At 34.6% G+C, this 18202-nt stretch overlaps 1 protein-coding gene across 1 annotated transcript in view; it reads right to left on the bottom strand.

Annotated features, from left to right (window-relative positions):
• The window catches only part of LOC132721818 (helicase-like transcription factor), a 48254-nt gene that overhangs the window by 13484 nt on the left and 16568 nt on the right, over nt 1-18202 (bottom strand). The window contains exons 8-15 of the mRNA XM_060706188.1: nt 16903-17054; nt 16046-16247; nt 14899-15052; nt 14035-14114; nt 9390-9644; nt 3399-3473; nt 2629-2877; nt 1310-1357 (exon numbers count right to left, since the gene is read on the bottom strand). Of these exons, the coding sequence (XP_060562171.1) occupies nt 1310-1357; nt 2629-2877; nt 3399-3473; nt 9390-9644; nt 14035-14114; nt 14899-15052; nt 16046-16247; nt 16903-17054 (1215 nt within the window). The remainder of the gene's footprint in view (nt 1-1309; nt 1358-2628; nt 2878-3398; nt 3474-9389; nt 9645-14034; nt 14115-14898; nt 15053-16045; nt 16248-16902; nt 17055-18202) is intronic.

Raw genomic sequence — 18202 nt, 5'->3', positions numbered from 1 at the left:
ATAAGCATTAACCTTTACCCTATATGATCTTACCATGCTTTGAATTTGGAACAACAAATTGAGGGATGTGGTGACAAGACCTTCACTTCCAATATAGAATTAATCAGGCAAATTTGGCTAGGATCTATATAGAGTTGACTGTTGAATTTAAATATGTGAGATTGAATTCCCTTCAACAACAAATGGACTGTTCCAAATTCAAAGCAGGAAACATCAGCAGGGGGTAAAGCTGAATATTTTGAGAGATACTTAAAGCAAGATGGTAAAACTATGCAGCAAGCAGTACACAGTTTACAAGATCGAATGATGTGCATGTTGTAAGGACGCTATAATGATGACAATATATTTTTACAGATAGAAGTACAACTAAATGTGGTTGTTTTTGTTGGATATTAAGTCACACCAATAAACAAGGCTTGTTTATGTTGGATTTTAGGTCACACCAACACAGCAAAGGTCATATATAAAGATTTGGTGCCTAGGATATCCCTGTGCTTGGTGTATGTTGTTAGTAAAGTGCACATGTCCTTTATCAATAGCTTATATAACAGGTTGCAAATAAAAATGGTGAGTTAGATATTGTGCTAAATATGTATTAAAAAATTATCATAACATCTTGGTTGTATATCATGATGCAGTATCATGATTTGTACATTTCGACAAAAGGAATGCAGTTTATAAAGTTGAAGACTTTAACAAATTACAAATTAATATCCACTATATCTGTTGTTTTTTTATATCTGTTTATTATGTATTATTACTAGCATGGCAGTGACTATATCTTGACTAAAACAAACTTGAAATACCAAAATGAGTATTATGTCAAACATGTGTTCAATAATGTTTCAATAATGGATTTAGAGCATGCTAGATGTTTAACAGCAGAGGTAGCCCTGAAAATGCAATAATGTGTTGTAAAGGTAGTGAAATGTAAACAAAATAGTATTTTGACTTTCATACAAAATACTTATTCACTATAATTATACAAAGTCCTAAACAAGCAAAAGAAACAAAGAAAATTAATCTATATGGCAAATGACTATTTTTTGGAAACTCTAACAAGAAACCAAAAGTAAGAAGTTTTTAAGAAATAAAAATGATAGCATTTCTGAGCCATCTTGAGCCTTTAACGATTTAGTATGAAAATTCCTCGATATTTTAGTGTCAATAAAACCCACTCCATATAAAACTGTTTGTAAAGAAGTTTGTTAGCATGCATTCAGCAAAAAAAGATAATTATTTGGAAACTATTAAATATATTAAAGCCCCATGCTACATTTCTATTTCAATACTATTGTATGAAACACACCGGTTGTTACAATGTTTTCATCCAAGTCTGGGAGATCATCAATCATTTCTGTAAAATAAATGTTTTTGTTTCCATATATTACTGTTTGACACCTATCCTATTCTCAAAAAAAAATATCTTAAGAACAAATTACGATTTGGACCCACTGCAATACTGGGGTAAATGGTTTTGAAATCAGTAACATAAGAATCATACGTATAAACCACAATGATACATTAATTCACTTAAGTTGAAACAACTCTGTACATGGTGACAACCTTGAACACAATGAAATCAAAGTGGTTAAAAAGAAAGAAGACAAAGAAACCACACGTCAACTGATCAACTGCTTTAACTCCCTACTCTGAATAAGAAAACTGAAAAACTACATAAAAAAAAAACATAATTAGAATGAAAACATTTTCAAAGTTATAAGTATGTTCATAACAAAAGATAAATCAAGAGGGCCCAAGAGGGCCATGACGGCCCTGAGTCGCTCACCAGAAACAACTGCTTTTCAGTGTTGGAATGTCAATATATTCTAATATTAAATTTGAGCATAGAAGATGTTTAAACAATAATTTGAAGAAATGCCATGACCTGGGCCATTTAAGCTTTAGCTTAAACGGGGCTAATCATATTAATATGAGCAAACTTGATAAAAGACTACCCAATAATGCTACAGACAAAGTTTGGTGATCATCCATCTATAAGTTCTCTAGAAATAGACATTTAAAGGTATTTCTATTCTTAGCTTTTGCGGCCCCTAAAAGGGGCCAAACAAAATATCAGCGAACTTTATAAAAGACTACCCAAGAATGCTACAGACAAAGTTTGGTGATCATCCATCAATTAGTTCTCTAAAAATAGACATTTAACGGTATTTCTATTTTTTGCTTTAGTGGCCCCTAAAAGGGGCCAATCAAATTAATATGAGCAAACTTGATAAAACACTACCCGAGAATGCTATCGACAAAGTTAGGTGATCATCCATCAATTAGTTCTGTAGGAGAAGATGTTTAAAGGTTTTTCTATTTTTAGCCCTAGAGACCCCTAAAAGGGGCCAATCAAAATAATATTACGGACGACGGACGCCAGAGCATCCCCCTTTGATACTAATAGCTCACCCTGAGCCTTCGGCTCTGTTGAGCTAAAAAATAAGAATTTCAGTGGTAAAATTGGACATTTTAAGGAATTCGCTTTGAATTTTTCACTTTTTTTAGGAATTTTAGCCAAACTGAAAAAAATTAGGATATTTTAGGAATTTTTGGGATACTAGGCAGCCTGCAAAGACTATTCACTTTCCAAAAGCTAATTAACAAATAAGATAACAGAATTACCTTTCTTGACATGGTCTCCAGTTTTATCAGTAGGATTATTTCCTATAGGTTCTTGTTTAACCTGGCTTGACAATGGAGTACTCTTAACATCTGCTTGTGTTCGTGAGATTAGGTTAGAACTCTCTAATTTCACTGGTTGAGTACACTCGGTTTTAGTCTCCTTACCGACAGGTTGTGAGCCAGGTACCTGCTGGCTAGACAGCAGGGCTTCCAGTTCTTTAATTCTGTCTGACATCTTTTTTACTGCTTCTGAACAATGAAACATATTTTAATATACATAAAAGTCACCATCACAGGCATATATATGTAGTTTTAAGGTTTAAGAAAAGAAATAGACTGTAACACATATGGACTGAATCATATTGTTTATGATTCATACTGGTAAAATATAAATATTAAATGGGATAAAATAAAATTGCTTTGATTCATGATACACAACTTATTGAATAATGTCTAATAGTAAAATGTCTCTGTTCTTTTCTCATGTTCTTTTGTTTGAATAATAAATTTTGACTTTTGAAATGTTGCAATATGTTACAAGGTAATTGAAAATTATGTCAATGACTACAGGTCTGATTTACATCCACAATTGTGAAAAGATAGAAACTTTTAAGATTTGTGAATGGAGCTCTTATTTTGGCCCCAAAACTCTGTGGGAAAAAACACTGTGATTGTATTGTTAAATCAACACATTCAACTTTGATCTACCATTTAAGAAGCCAATCAACAGAATCTTACAAGTCATATGTTAGGTCTGAATAAAATAATACCTGCTGCTTCAGGTTGCAAATTGTCAAACACCTGTCCACTCATCATTTCAACAGGTGCAACTTCTTGGTTTTGTACTGAAATGCATAAAAAAATCTATTTTCCCTTTCACTAACATACTTAATTCACAAAACGAATTCAGGTTCTCTGATATAAATCATACTACAGTAGAACTTCGGTAAGTCGAAGTTGGAGGGACTTTCGTAAAAACTTCGACACATCGGGACTTCGACTCAGGAATCGGTCTGAATTTCATGACAAAATTTCAACCCATGACTAGCCCTAATTATAAGATCTATAACGTAACCTTTTTCATGTTTTTCTTTCATTCTTTCATCTGATATTTTACATTATACAATGATAAATATGACATGTTAAGTAACTTTTCAAGGCTAAATTGATTTGGACTACCTGTTGACGTATATAATGAAGAAACAAAAGAAGTAACAATACGAAAGGGCAATAACTAAACCAGAATATAGTAAATATTTCGCATGTGATTATGACGCGACACCGGGTCACGGAAGTACTCAAATGATAGTTCTTACTGTTCACATGTACTTTCAAATACCGCTACGGCAATTAAACAAGAGGGCCATGATGGCCCTGAGGTCGCTCACCTGTTTATAGGCCCCCAAACCCCCACCCCCCCCAACGTTGCAGGGCCAATTTAACCCAAGGGCTTTTATTTGCACAAACTTGGTAGACACCCATAAGAAGATGTTTCATGCTAAACATCTAAGCTCTAGCTCATTGGGCTTTTTAAAAGAAGATTTTTTTAAAGTTTTTACTATACACATATAGTTAAAAACAATGACACCCCTGGGGCCGGGCCAGTTTTGACCCCAGGGCTTTTATTTGAACAAACTTTGTAGACACTTACTAGAAGATGTTTCATGCTTAATATCTAAACTCTAGCTATTTGGGTTTTTTCAAAGAAGATTTTAAGTTTTTGCTATACACATATAAGGAAAATCAATGACCCCCGGGGCGGTGCCAATTTTGACCCCAGGGCTTTTATTTGAACAAACTTGGTAGACACCTATTAGAACATGTTTGATGCTAAATATCTTAGCCATAGCTCTTTGAGTTCTTTAAAAGAAGATTTTTTAAGTTTTTACTATATGCATATAGGGAAAATCAATGACCCCCCGTGGGGCCAATTTTGACCCTAGGGCTTTTATTTGAACAAACTTGGTAGACACCTATTAGAACATGTTTAATGCTCAATATCTTAGCCATAGCTCTTTGAGTTCTTTAAAAGAGAATTTTTTAAGTTTTTACTATATGCATATAGGGAAAATCAATGACCCCCCGTGGGGCCAATTTTGACCCTAGGGCTTTTATTTGCACAAACTTGGTAGACACCCATAAGAAGATGTTTCATGCTAAACATCTAAGCTCTAGCTCATTGGGCTTTTTAAAAGAAGATTTTTTTAAAGTTTTTACTATACACATATAGTTAAAAACAATGACACCCCTGGGGCCGGGCCAGTTTTGACCCCAGGGCTTTTATTTGAACAAACTTTGTAGACACTTACTAGAAGATGTTTCATGCTTAATATCTAAACTCTAGCTATTTGGGTTTTTTCAAAGAAGATTTTAAGTTTTTGCTATACACATATAAGGAAAATCAATGACCCCCCCGGGGCGGGGCCAATTTTGACCCCAGGGCTTTTATTTGAACAAACTTGGTAGACACTCACTAGAAGATGTTTCATGCCAAATATCTAAGCTCTAGCTCTTATGGTTTTTTAAAAGAAGATATTTAAAGTTTTTTCTTTCGGTTGCCATGGCAACCAGAGTTCTGCATGGAATTAAATTCTTTGAACAATTTTTAAAGGTGACCACCAAAGGAACATTCCTGTGAAGTTTGGATGAAATTGGCTTAGTGGTTTATGAGGAGATGTCATTTAAAGTAAAAGTTTACGGACGGACGACGGACGGACGGACGCCGGACGAAAAGCGATCACAAAAGCTCACCCTGTCACTTTGTGACAGGTGAGCTAAAAAGTAGCGATTAAAGCATTTTTTCACACATTTCAACGCATACAAAAGGCTGTTTGAACACTCTGCTGTGCTATTAACACCTGTCAACCTGTCACTAAAGTTGATCGGAAATCGTCTTCACGGCCAGAAAAGGTGTGAAAGTGTCTCGAGATCGAAGGTGTCAAAATAATCGAAGGACTTATTTGTGGTAAATTGTACCAGATTTATTCTATACGGACCACAAAAAACTTCAACACATCGAAAAATTCGACACATAAAATCTCGACTCATAAATAGGTTTTTATAAGGAATATACTAGAACTCCGCGAGTCGGATGTGTCGCCTTGTGAACAATGTAGTTTAGGAGAAATGGCCAGGACAAAAATGAAATATGAAAAATAACAATGGGCAATAACTAAAAAAATAATAAGTGCAGAGCAGCAGTTTCTGTGCACTGTACTTCTTATCAATAAGATCTATCATTCTATGATGTTTCAAGTCCATAGCTTTCATACTAGAGGAGAAATGACCAGGACAAAAATAAAGTAAGAAAATCAACAAAGGGCAATAACTCAAAAAATAAGAAATGCAGAGTATCAGTTCTTATGCACTGCACTTTTTATTCATGAGATCTATCATCCTATGAAGTTTCAAGTCCATAACTTTTATACTTTTGAGAAATGGCCTGGACAAAAATTAAGTATGAAAATTAACAAAGGGCCATAACTCAAAAATTAAGAAATGCAGAGTACCGATTCTTGTGCACTGCACTTCTTCTTAATGAGATCTATCATCCTATGAAGTTTCAAGTCCATAGCTTTTATACTTAAGGAGAAATGGCCAGGACAAAATTAAAGTATGAAACAAGATTGCATTTGAGAAAATGCTATGCCACCGCATTAATACAACACTAAATAGAAGTGTAGGAACAAATACTGTTGAAGAACGGGTCTTTTATTAACCTCGTATATTATTGTCTGGATGAGCCGGTACCAATGCAAAACCAACGTATTACTATAAACTGCTAGCATTCCCTTGCAGAAAGATAAGCAGACGACAGCCTAAATTTCATGACTACATCAAAGGACAACACAGTAAGACATTTTGTCAAAATCTAAGTCAGCTGATATCAGAGTTCACTTTACATCTTAATCTGTGCACATGGTTCAAATTTCATAGCTGTACATCAAAGGACAAGAAAGTAGGTCACTGTCCCCTTGGGCAAGAAAAATATTGACCCAAGGGTTTAATTCAAAACAATCTTGATACAGGTCCACCAAACAACATTTCAAGTCAAATATCTAAGCTGTAGCTTTCTCCCATTCAGAAAACATTTGTTTTATTTTCTGTTTTTATTATGTGTACTTAATGAAAATCACTGCCCCCAGGCAGGGCCGATTTTGACACCAGGGGAAAAATTTGAACAACTTTTGTAGAGGACCTACAGATGATATTATATAGCAAACATCCAAGCTCTATGCCTTGTACCTTCAGACAAAATAATTGAAAATCAATGAACCCGGGGCAGACCCAATTTTGACCCAAGGGCTATAATTTGAACAATCTTAGTAGAGGTTCACTTCCCAAAGTCTCATGCCATAAATTTAACCTCTAGCCTTTGTCAATTCAGAGAAGAAGATTTTTCAAGTCTTTACTTTATACATATAAGGAAAACTATCGCCTCTAGGGCAGGGCAATTTTTTCACAAGGGGCATAATTAAAACAACTTTAGTAGAGGACCCATAGATGATATTATATACCAAATATCAAAGCTCTAAGCCTTGTACCTTCAGACAAGAAGATTTTTTAATTTTTTACTATAATGTACATAGTGAAAATCAATGACCCCTGGGGGTGGGGCCAATTTTGACACCAGGACTTTAATTTGTACAATCTTGCTAGAGGTTCACTACACAATGTTTCATGAAAAATATCTTAACTCTAGCCTTTGTAAATTTAGAGAAGATGATTTTACAATACACATATAAGGAAAACCTATGGCCCCGGGGCGGGGCTAATTTTGACACTAGAGGCAAAATTTGAACAACTTTGGTAGAGTACCAGTCCTATAGATGATATCATTTAACAAATATTAAAGCTCTAAGCCTTGTACCTTCAGACAATGAGATTTTTTGATTTTTTACTATATGTATATATTGGAAATCAATGACCCCCGTGGCAGGGGCAATTTTGACCCCAGGGCTATAATTTGAACAATCTTGCTAGAGGTTCACTACACAATGTTTCATGCAAAATATCTAACCTCTAGCATTTGTCAATTGCTAGAAGAAATTTTTTTAAAGTTTTTACTGTAAGTTTTTACTATATACATATAAAGAAAACCAATGACCCCAGGGGCGGGCCGATTTTGACCCCAGGGCTATAATTTGAACAATCTTGCTAGAGGTTCACTACACAATGCCTTATGCAAAATATCTAAGCTCTAGACCTTTTGGGTCTTTACAAGAAGGTATTTTAAGTTTTTACTATATGTACATATAGTGAAATTCAATGACCCCCCAGGCGGGGCCGATTTTGACCCCAGGGCTATAATTTGAACAATCTTGGTAAGGGTCTACAAGACAATGCCTTATGCAAAATATCTAAGCTCTGGGCCTTTTGGGTCTTTACAAGAAGGTATTTTAAGTTTTTACTATATGTACATATAGTGAAAATCAATGACCCCCGGGGCGGAGCCGATTTTGACCCCAGGGCTATAATTTGAACAATCTTGGTAGAGGTCTACCAGACAATGCCTTATGCAAAATATCTAAGCTCTAGGCCTTCTGGGTCTTTACAAGAAGATTTTTTAAATTTATTCTTATAATTCCTTTTGGTTGCCATGGCAACCAGATTTCTGCATGGAATGAAATTCTTTGAACAAGTTTGGAAGCCCTTCACCCAAGGATCAATCCTGCCAAGTTTGGTTGAAATTGGACAAGTGGTTTTTCACAAGAAGATTTTTTAAGTTCACTATATAATCTATATAACACACACACACACAAACAAACAAACAAACACACACACACACAGGTGAATCGCTATATGCCACCGCATCGCAGATGCTGCGGTGGCATAAAAAAAACAAAGGGCAATAACTTAAAAAATAAGAAATGCAGAGTAACTATTCTTGTTCACTGCACTTCTTCTTAATGAGACCTATCATCCTATGAAGTTTCAAGTCCATGGCTTTTATACATTAGGAGAAATGGCCCGGACAAAAATAAAGTATGAAAATTAACAAAGGGCAATAACTCAAAAATTAGGAAGTGCAGAGTACCGGTTCTTGTGCACTGCACTTCTTCTTAATGAGATGTATCATCCTATGAAGTTTCAAGTCCTTAGCTTTTTTAGTTGAAGAGAAATGGCCCGGACAAAATTAAAGTATGAAAATTAACAAAGGGCAATAACTCAAAAAATAAGAACTGCAGAGTACCGGTCCTTGTGCACTGCACTTCGGGTTATTGAAAGAAGCATGCATACCAAGTTTGAAGTCAATCAGACTTATAGTGACTGAGTTATGCTCCGGACAAGCTTTAGGGGACGCCGACAACGACGCCAACAAAAGTAACCCCTATATGTCACCTTTTCAAGGCGACACGATAAGGGAAAAATCGGGACTTTCATTTTACTTCGACACATCGAGAAAATCGAAGTTCGATTCATAGAAGTTCTACTGTATTTGTAATCAATTTATAGCGACAATAGCAGTCAGATGGACAAACCTCTTGATTATTCTCAGCTCTGGACATCTGGATAAAAATGCATGCTGTTTCTTATCCTAAAACTGTTTAGATAATCATTTAAGAGCATGTTACACACAGTGTAATGTGACATATCATCTACAGTCTTATTATTAATAGGACACAGCACCAAAACTCAGATCAATTAATTATTTCACACTGGAATATTTCACACCCAGTATGTCCATAATTATGTCACAAACAAATTACACAAACTAGATGTTTGCAAAATTTTCAGCTCTACATTTTCATGATCCCTACCATTTTTAATATCAGTTTCTGATTTGCCAGCTACTCCATCATCCGTCTCTTTCTTCACTTCAACTAGTGTGGTGTCATCTTCTATTTTTTCTTGAGGAATATCTTCAGATTTTTTGCACTCTGGTAATGCCTTGTCATTAAGGAGAACCTTCTTCGGCTTGCCTTTTTTAACATGCTTTTTCCCACTTGCAGGAGCTTTTCCTTTACCTTTGCTCAAGTTACTTTCGGCAATATTGTTGACAACTTCTTCTCTAGCTGGAAAAGTGAATATTCAATATGGAAGCTATTTATCTGCAAACATGTTAACTTGACAACAGCTTTGACTAGGGTTGGATATCGTTCTTCACGAAACGGTCCGATACCGATACCGGTACTGACGAAACGATACGGGTATTTTATCGATACTGATACTGATACTTTTACAATACCAAACCCGTTGCTGCAAGTATAAGGACTGAAGAGATATAACATGTAGTATTTAAATAGAAAATAAAAATGTTACATTACTGGTCTTTCTGTAAAGTATACTTTTCTTTTGTTGTTTTGTGTTTATTTTTTTTACAACATTTACACATGTTAATTGTAAAATACTTTTACTTTTTCATCAAAAGAACATGACATAATTTAAACACAGCAAAATATCTTATGCAGGACAGCAGTCTGCAGCTGAGAAGTCTACAAATTATTGTTTTAATCTTGATATCTCTACATCTGAAAGAATTTAAGACAGTTGGTTATCTATTATTTTCTTACAGCTATTATTATTACTGTGTAGAAATTTTATTCTGATGCTGATATTCTTTTTAAATCACATTATTGTTTACTGTAATAAATGAAATCACTGGATTGGTTGGCATACTTTGCAATTTGGAATTACATGTAAGAAATTTCATTAGATGTTTTTTCAAAGTCACTTATGTTTCCAGTCTGTTCTACTACAACAGCACAAACATATTTTCCACCAGTAATTAACTTAGAAATTTTGAAATACATGTATATGCACAGTCAGCACAGACTGTTTCCAAAATGACTTGTTTACATTTTCATGTTAACCTAATATTAGTCCTTGTAGAAGTCATAAAGCAAATACCTATGCTTTACAAATAATAAGGATTTGGTATTTATTAATATTGAATTTACCCTTCAATTTTATACATCTTTTATTTTTCAATAGCATGCACCGTGAACATCTTGCTACAGAAAAAAAGTATTGTCCTTACCAAATTGCATAATTCCATACTGCTCAAATAGGCAAAAATACTTGCCAACATTTGCAAAAAAAATCCTACAAAAGACTATATGAAATATGTTTCAGTTGTTTAAAGTATCACAGATCTAAATGTGTAATACACACAAGTGGACCTTTGACAGGTGCATAATAGGCTATTCAAAAGAATATGCCTCCCTTTGATGTTGTTACTCTATCACCATCAAAGAGCCGCCGACATTCACACTTTTTGATTGAAGTTCTGTCAGCATTCTTTTGTTAAGAAAATGTATACATGTTTAATAATAGTTCAGTGTTACACTAAAAACAAAAGGAGGCATATTTTGTTGGAATATTTCGGCCTCATTTATGTTAAAATCGTAATTCACGTGTGGATTTGTACATGTGGTAATGGATGAAAAGAACCTGGAAACATTAAATATGTATTCATTATGAGTGTTTAGAGACTTAAACTGAAAAAAGGATTTAATTATTTTTTAAAAGCATTGTTTGAATAAACAATTGTCATATGATGGATTTACATTGTCATTACGGCAAACGCTGTGTGCGATGTGTTTGGAAGGACTGTGTGCGATGTGCCGATGATTTAAAATACTCAAGTATTTGATTTGTTTTCTCGTTGTTTCTTTGACATTTAAAACTTACAAACTTTTAGCAAAATCAGTTTAAATAATTATAGTTTCCTGCCGAGTACAAAAATATTATTATCTTGAACATAAGCGGCACAATAGTTTTACAAAAATATCGCCGCGTCACAAACTTCAAGTTTGCCGCGAAAGCCGTACTCGCCGCATGATAATAGTAATTCATAGTTTGTTTTACGTGTTTGTAGGCTGTTTTTATTTAAAAATCTTTTTATTTTTTTGACATTTTGACTATTAAATTATTTTTTTTTACAAAATTACAAAAGTATCAAATCCAGTACCGGTATTTTACGAAACGGTATATACCGGTAATTTACGAAGTTACTATTCGGTATAGGACCGATACCGGGAACCGGTGTCCAACCCTAGCTTTGACCTTTGTATTACAGTTCATTATTGTTCATAAATGACAAAAAGAAATTTTACAGAATGATCAGTCAGTTTAATTTGGTATAGCTTAGTTTTGGTTTTGAAGTTTTCACATATCAGAATAATAATATTCTAGCATAGAGATTTCAGGGCCTTTCCCAGGTATTTTTGGAAAAGGTCCAAGGCATAAATTCTGAAAAAAGATTCAACATTTTGACAAATTTTAAAACGCAGAATTCTACCTTATACATTGTACATGACTTTTAAGGTTTTTTTTTACAGTTGCTATATCAGATCTGGAATGGGAATAAATTTTGGCCCTTTGTGATATAGTAAAAACTAGAAATGTGTCCATAGGACACGGATGCCCCCACAGCCACTGTTCTGTCAATCTTATGACTCTAGGTCAAATATTTTTTGGACTACATGTGCCACAAGTTGAAAACTAAAAATCAACAAAGGGCCATAATTCTGTTAAATTTGGTCGCAGCAAAAATTCCTTCCTTCACTACCATCTACACATTAAGGTTGTTAATCCCTGGAAGTTTAAGCAAAATCTGCCATCCGGTTTAAGAGGAGTTGCGTTCACAAAATTTCTACAAAGTATATAATGAAAAAATAAAAAAAGGGCCATAATTCTGTTAAATTTGGTTGCAGCAAAAAATTCCTTTCTTTACTACCATCTACACATTAAGGTTGTTCATCCCTGGAAGTTTAAGCAAAATCTGCCATCCAGTTTAAGAGGAGTTGCATTCACAAAATTTCTACATAGTATATAGTGAAAAAATCAACAAAGGGCCATAATTCTGTTAAATTTGGTCGCAGCAAAAATTCCTTCCTATACTACCATCTACACCTGAAAGTTGTTCATCCCTGTAAGTTTAAGCAAAATCTGCCATCCGGTTTAAGAGGAGTTGCATTCACAAAATTTCTACAAAGTATATAGTGAAAAAATCAACAAAGGGCCATAATTCTGTTAAATTTGGTCGCAGCAAAAATTCCTTCCTTTACTACCATCTACACATTAAGGTTGTTCATCCCTGTAAGTTTAAGCAAAATCTGCCATCCGGTTTAAGAGGAGTTGCGTTCACAAAATTTCTACATAGTATCTCGTGAAAAAATCAACAAAGGGCCATAATTCTGTTAAATTTGGTCGCAGCGAAAATTCCTTCCTTTACTACCATCTACACATTAAGGTTGTTCATCCCTGTAAGTTTAAGCAAAATCTGCCATCCAGTTTAAGAGGAGTTGCGTTCACAAAATTTTGGGACGTACGGACTGACGGACGGACAAGTGCAACGCTATATGCTCCCACATTGTGGGGGCATAAAAATTCCTGCATTTCATTATTATTGCAGGCACTCTATAATTGTTCAACTTAACCAGGAAGCTAGCCACAAGGATATCAATGGAAACGACCAATGCTCCCTCGAAGGACACAATACTAGAAACATTTATCGCAAGTAGACACAATTATTTGTTGATACAGTTGACTCTCGGTAACTCGAAATCCAAGGGACTGGGCATTTAACTTCGAGAGAAACGGAATTCGAGTAACGTGGAACTACCACCATTACATGTATATACATGTACCTGATTGAATGTGCAAAGGAGTAGGTTTGTTATTGTTGTTAGCGGCAATGCTGCAATATTCAACCATTGAAATGACGGTAAATCACTTACAACTGCAAATTATTAATGAACAAAAATATATCATTCAAAATTTAATACATGTTTATTAATAGTGAAACAGAAACACACAATTACATTTGATTTAATTCATTATCGGACGAAAACGAAATTAGCAACTATCCTGAACCGGAAGTACAAATATGACAGATAATTAATTAAACAAATGTCCTTTACGTTGATAACACACATCAATACCTAGGCTGTTATTTGACTAACACCCGTCAGACTGGCATGAGTCAACTTTCTTTAAGAAATGTAATTAAATTTTAATTTAGTTATCTAACTGTTAAAACCAATTAAGTCCTGAAACGGATTAAAGCCACTTTTACGACGTGTTAATAATACACGATGAACGGCAATTAAAAATTACTATGAAACGTGTAAATCATGAGTGACAACTTCTCACCTTGATGTTGCCGACCTTTGATCAGACGGTTGTTTTCACACTTCGACTTATTGAGATGTAAATATGTTGGACTTTAATTGAGGGACCCAATTTTTCTTTTCGACTAAACAGGAGTCTCGGCAAGTCAAAATTTGACCTAAGCGGAGTTAAAATACAAAGATAAAGAAGAAAATTTGACGGGACTTTAGAAATTTTTCGACTAAGGCGGAATTTTGAGTAAAGCGATTTTGACTTATTGAGAGTCAACTGTATATTGTACAGATTGTTAGGCAGCACATTAGAATCAAAACATATGAAATACCCTACCTTTTTTCTTCGGTGTTTCATCATTAATGGCCTCGTCTTCTTCACTACTGTAGGCATACCGGACAGGTCTCTTAACACTTCTATACAATTATAAAAACAAACCATTTAGCAAACATTTTAACCTTTACAAAAATATATCAGTATTTTACAATTTCTGGATTTACACTCATACCTCAAGTCCTAACCTCAAGTCCTAACAACAGGCAAAATAGTCTAATAATATCTTCATATTTTGCGGTTCGGATCAGAATATCTGTCCCGAGGGGACCCGCCCAACGAGGGACGGATATTCCAATTTGAACCACAAACTTATGTTAGATATTTTTTCTTGCATATTCTACCATATTCCATCATAAATTGAATTCTTTACCTAAATAAAACAATTTTCCATGGAAATCCATGTCATTACACGGTGTCACCCAAAACTATTTTCTTACAACAGCGTATGAAATAATAACTTCATTCACAACGGTAAAATTACATAATCCTAAGCATGCAGTTCATTCTTAAATACGCCGAAATGAAGTTATTTTAATGCAGTTCATCGATAAAATGCACTAAAATATTGCAGTTGTTAAGCAAACAACTCATCTGGCTACCCCTATGACAGATAAAATTTCCAGCATAAGTAAAACTCACACAAACACCAGTCTGATATGCAAGAATACATTATCCACTTTTACTCAATTAAACATGACATAATGTATTAACTGATATTTTCTATGTTAGCTAATGATTAAGTGTAAAGTTCAGTGGTTCTAGTCAGGCTCTTTTTTCACGTGAAAAGCAAGACATTGGGCATATAATTTCAACAGTTTCATTTCACTTTAAAACCTATCAATATGAAAGAAAAGGGTTTTATACCTTCTAGGTCTTCTACCAGATGCTTCTTCAGGAGTTACATTTTCCTTTGCTTTAGTCTTCTTTTCCTTCTTTTTAATCATAGGACTAAAGTCAGGATCATCTTTCTTTAGCATTGTTCTGTCATCTATTGCTGGCAAATCTGCAATATCTTCCTCTAAAATATGACAAAATAATAAGATATTGAAAAGATAGGAAGGCAAAAGAAGTTGGGTAGTTGGTGAAATATCAAAGAAAAAAATCACATCATAGCATGACATAAACCTTGGATGCATTAGTGTTTTTTCTTTTCTTATACTAAAGTATTACTTGATGATTTAGACATCAGAAATCTTCAGCAGCATAATATTCTGTCCCAGAACATTATATTCTGATTGATGTGTTAAGGAACCAAGAATTTCTATGTTACAACTCTTTCAAGAATTGTAATTTGACAATAACATTTCGGAAATAATATTTTTATTCTTTATAAAATGCATAAAACATTTTTTATTAGATACTGCTTAATACCCTATAAAACCTTTTCAATGGCATTCAATAATGAATTTACTTTGCTCCCAATATAAACAGGGCTGCTAACAGCAAATTGCAAAATCAGAGGAAAATTCGCTGGGGGTCAAGGGGGCTGCACAAGCCCCCTTTGCGGGTCCAGGGCAGAGCCCTGGTGGGGGCCCAGCCCACGGAAGCTCCTGGATTCTGATGATTTGATATGCCCTAAAATCAATTTCCTGGACTCTAAATTTGACTTCCTTGGTTGCCTTTAAAGCCATTCAGAGACACTTTAGTTGGACTTCAGGTTTTCATCAGCCCTCAAAACAAATATCCGACATTTTGACGCATTTTGACAACAGACAAGAGCGACAATGTAAACTGTAATTTGATTGGTTATTCTAAAATAGAATGCCGGAAAAGACTAGATTTGACCAATGAGAAAAGTGCTTACAGACGTACCATAGGCGGCTAGCGTAACGATAAAAGCCGAAGCGTGCCGGTTTTTGGGTACTGTATAAAATATGACGAATGAATGTATTGTCTTTGTCGAATTTACATCGATCTCAAAAATGACCCAGGAGCTCACGAAATCCGGGGATTTCCGCGAATCCGCGGAAACTCGGCAGCCCTGTATAAACTGTTAAAACTAAATGCATACCATCATCATCATCTTCATCGGATATTTCCAAAACCTCTTCGTCGTCCGGTAGATCTGGTAATGCCGGAGTTTCAATGTTATCAGACGATGCTATCGAGACCAGGAGCTTGTTTTCTGTATAACAAGATAGCGACTTCTTTTTCTCCAGCTTTATTTGTGTTTTCTTCATAGAAGAATGAAGACTGCTACTAGTAGGAAGCATCTATAATAATGAAAGGTTATTTTGTGTTAATTCAAAATCATATAAGAGAGGTTTTTGGAATATTTGTGTTCCTATTGGCTACTAAACATGCATTAATCACTTTCCAAACCATGCTACCAAATATTAAGACTGCATTTAGGCAAAGTAGAGATGTGAAGATGACATGACCTTTGACTCACTGATCTAACAAGATGAGGTGTTAACACTCGTCTGTTAATGGCAAAGACTATCAAATATCAAATAAGTATGGCCTTTGCAATATACTGCCTATTGCCATTATAATCAAGTGTGCCAAGTTTTGTGTTGATATTTTTCATAGTTTTGAAATCATTCAACTTAAAAGGCATGAACATTCTATGATAAAAAACCAACTTAACTAAAAAAATATAACTTTTAGAAGTATGCCCTTGTCTAACAACTGCACCTTGTCAGGATAATCAAGTATTCCAAGTTTCTTGTTGATACCTATTAAAATGTTTGAATGATTAGGCTACATAAATATTTTTGCACAGCAACACTGACAAAGACAATACAGCAATCAGAATAACTCATCATTTTCTTTGAAATAAACAAGCTATTAAAAAAAACTATGAGTAAATTAAAATCAAGTAACTTCAGTTAAATCATTAAAGGGTAGAAAAAAATCTATGCGAACCTTTGACTTTTTGCCTGCCATTTTCTCAGATTTGGATTGTCTAACAAGACCATCAACAGGTGTGGCCAATGGTTTGTTGTCTACAAAGTTTGTTATAATTAATGTAATCATCTCTAGAGTTTTACCGAGTCCCATGTCATCTGCTAGAATACCTGTATTATAAATAATTTACAAAATTAATCAGGCAAGAACTTGTTGACTTTCATTGAATTTTAATCAACCATGTTTCTATTGTACTATCATTCCTATAAAAACTAGAACTATCACTAAATGTGATCAATACCCCCACAAGACTGCTTCAGAAATCAGGATGTTACTAGTAACAGAATACCTTGTAAAAGAATTGAAATAAAGAGTTATGGTTGTGGGCAATTAAAGATAGTTGTGGTTCTTGTATGTTGCATTTCCTTTCAATGTGGTTGGCCATTGATGAAGTTTAATTGAATTACCCTGTAATAAGTCCAGAAAGACAAAGAAAAAGAACAAAGGGCAATAACTCTATAAATACTGAAGATAGAGTTATAGTTCTTGTGCACTGCACTTCCTCTTAATGTGCTTGTTCATTGTATGAAGTTGTTTTGAATTCCAACCAGTACGTTTTAAGTTATGCTCTGGACAAGGAAAAGTATCAAAGGGCAGTAACTCTGTATTTTGTCAAATGGAGTTATGGCTCTTGTGCACTGCACTTCCTTTTAATGTCCTTGACAACTGTATGAAGTTGTACTGAATTCCAAACAGTAGTTTTCAAGTTATGCTCTGGACAAGGAAAAGTAACAAAGGGCAATAACTCTGTAATTAGTAAAGATGTAGTTATGGTTCTTGTGCACTGCACTTCCTCTCAATGTGCTTGACCATTGTATGAAGTTATATTGAATTCCAACCATTAGTCTTCAAGTTATGCTCCAGACAAAAAAGCAATGGAAAAGTAACAAAGGGCAATAACTCTGTAATTAGTCAAGATGGAGTTACGGTTCTTGTGCACTGCACTTCCCCTAATTGTGCTTGACCATTGTATGAAGTTGTTTTGAATTACAACCAGTAGTTTTCAAATCATGCTCTGTACAAGGAAAAGTAACAAAGGGCAGTAACTCTGTAATTAGTCAAGATGGAGTTATGGTTCTTATGCACTGCACTTCCTCTCAATGTGCTTGACCATTGTATGAAGTTATAATGAGTTCGAACAATTAGTCTTCAAGTTATGGTCTGGACAAAAAAAAGCAATGGAAAAGTAACAAAGGGCAATAACTCTGTAATTAGTCAAGATGGAGTTATGGTTCTTGTGCACTGCACTTCCCCTTAT

Source organism: Ruditapes philippinarum, unplaced genomic scaffold (assembly GCF_026571515.1).
Source record: "Ruditapes philippinarum isolate M1 unplaced genomic scaffold, ASM2657151v2 ctg8214_1_1_1_1, whole genome shotgun sequence".
Classification (NCBI taxonomy): Eukaryota; Metazoa; Mollusca; class Bivalvia; order Venerida; family Veneridae; genus Ruditapes; species Ruditapes philippinarum.
The sequence above is the reverse complement of the archived record's forward strand: the minus strand, read 5'-3'. Positions and strand labels throughout refer to the sequence as shown.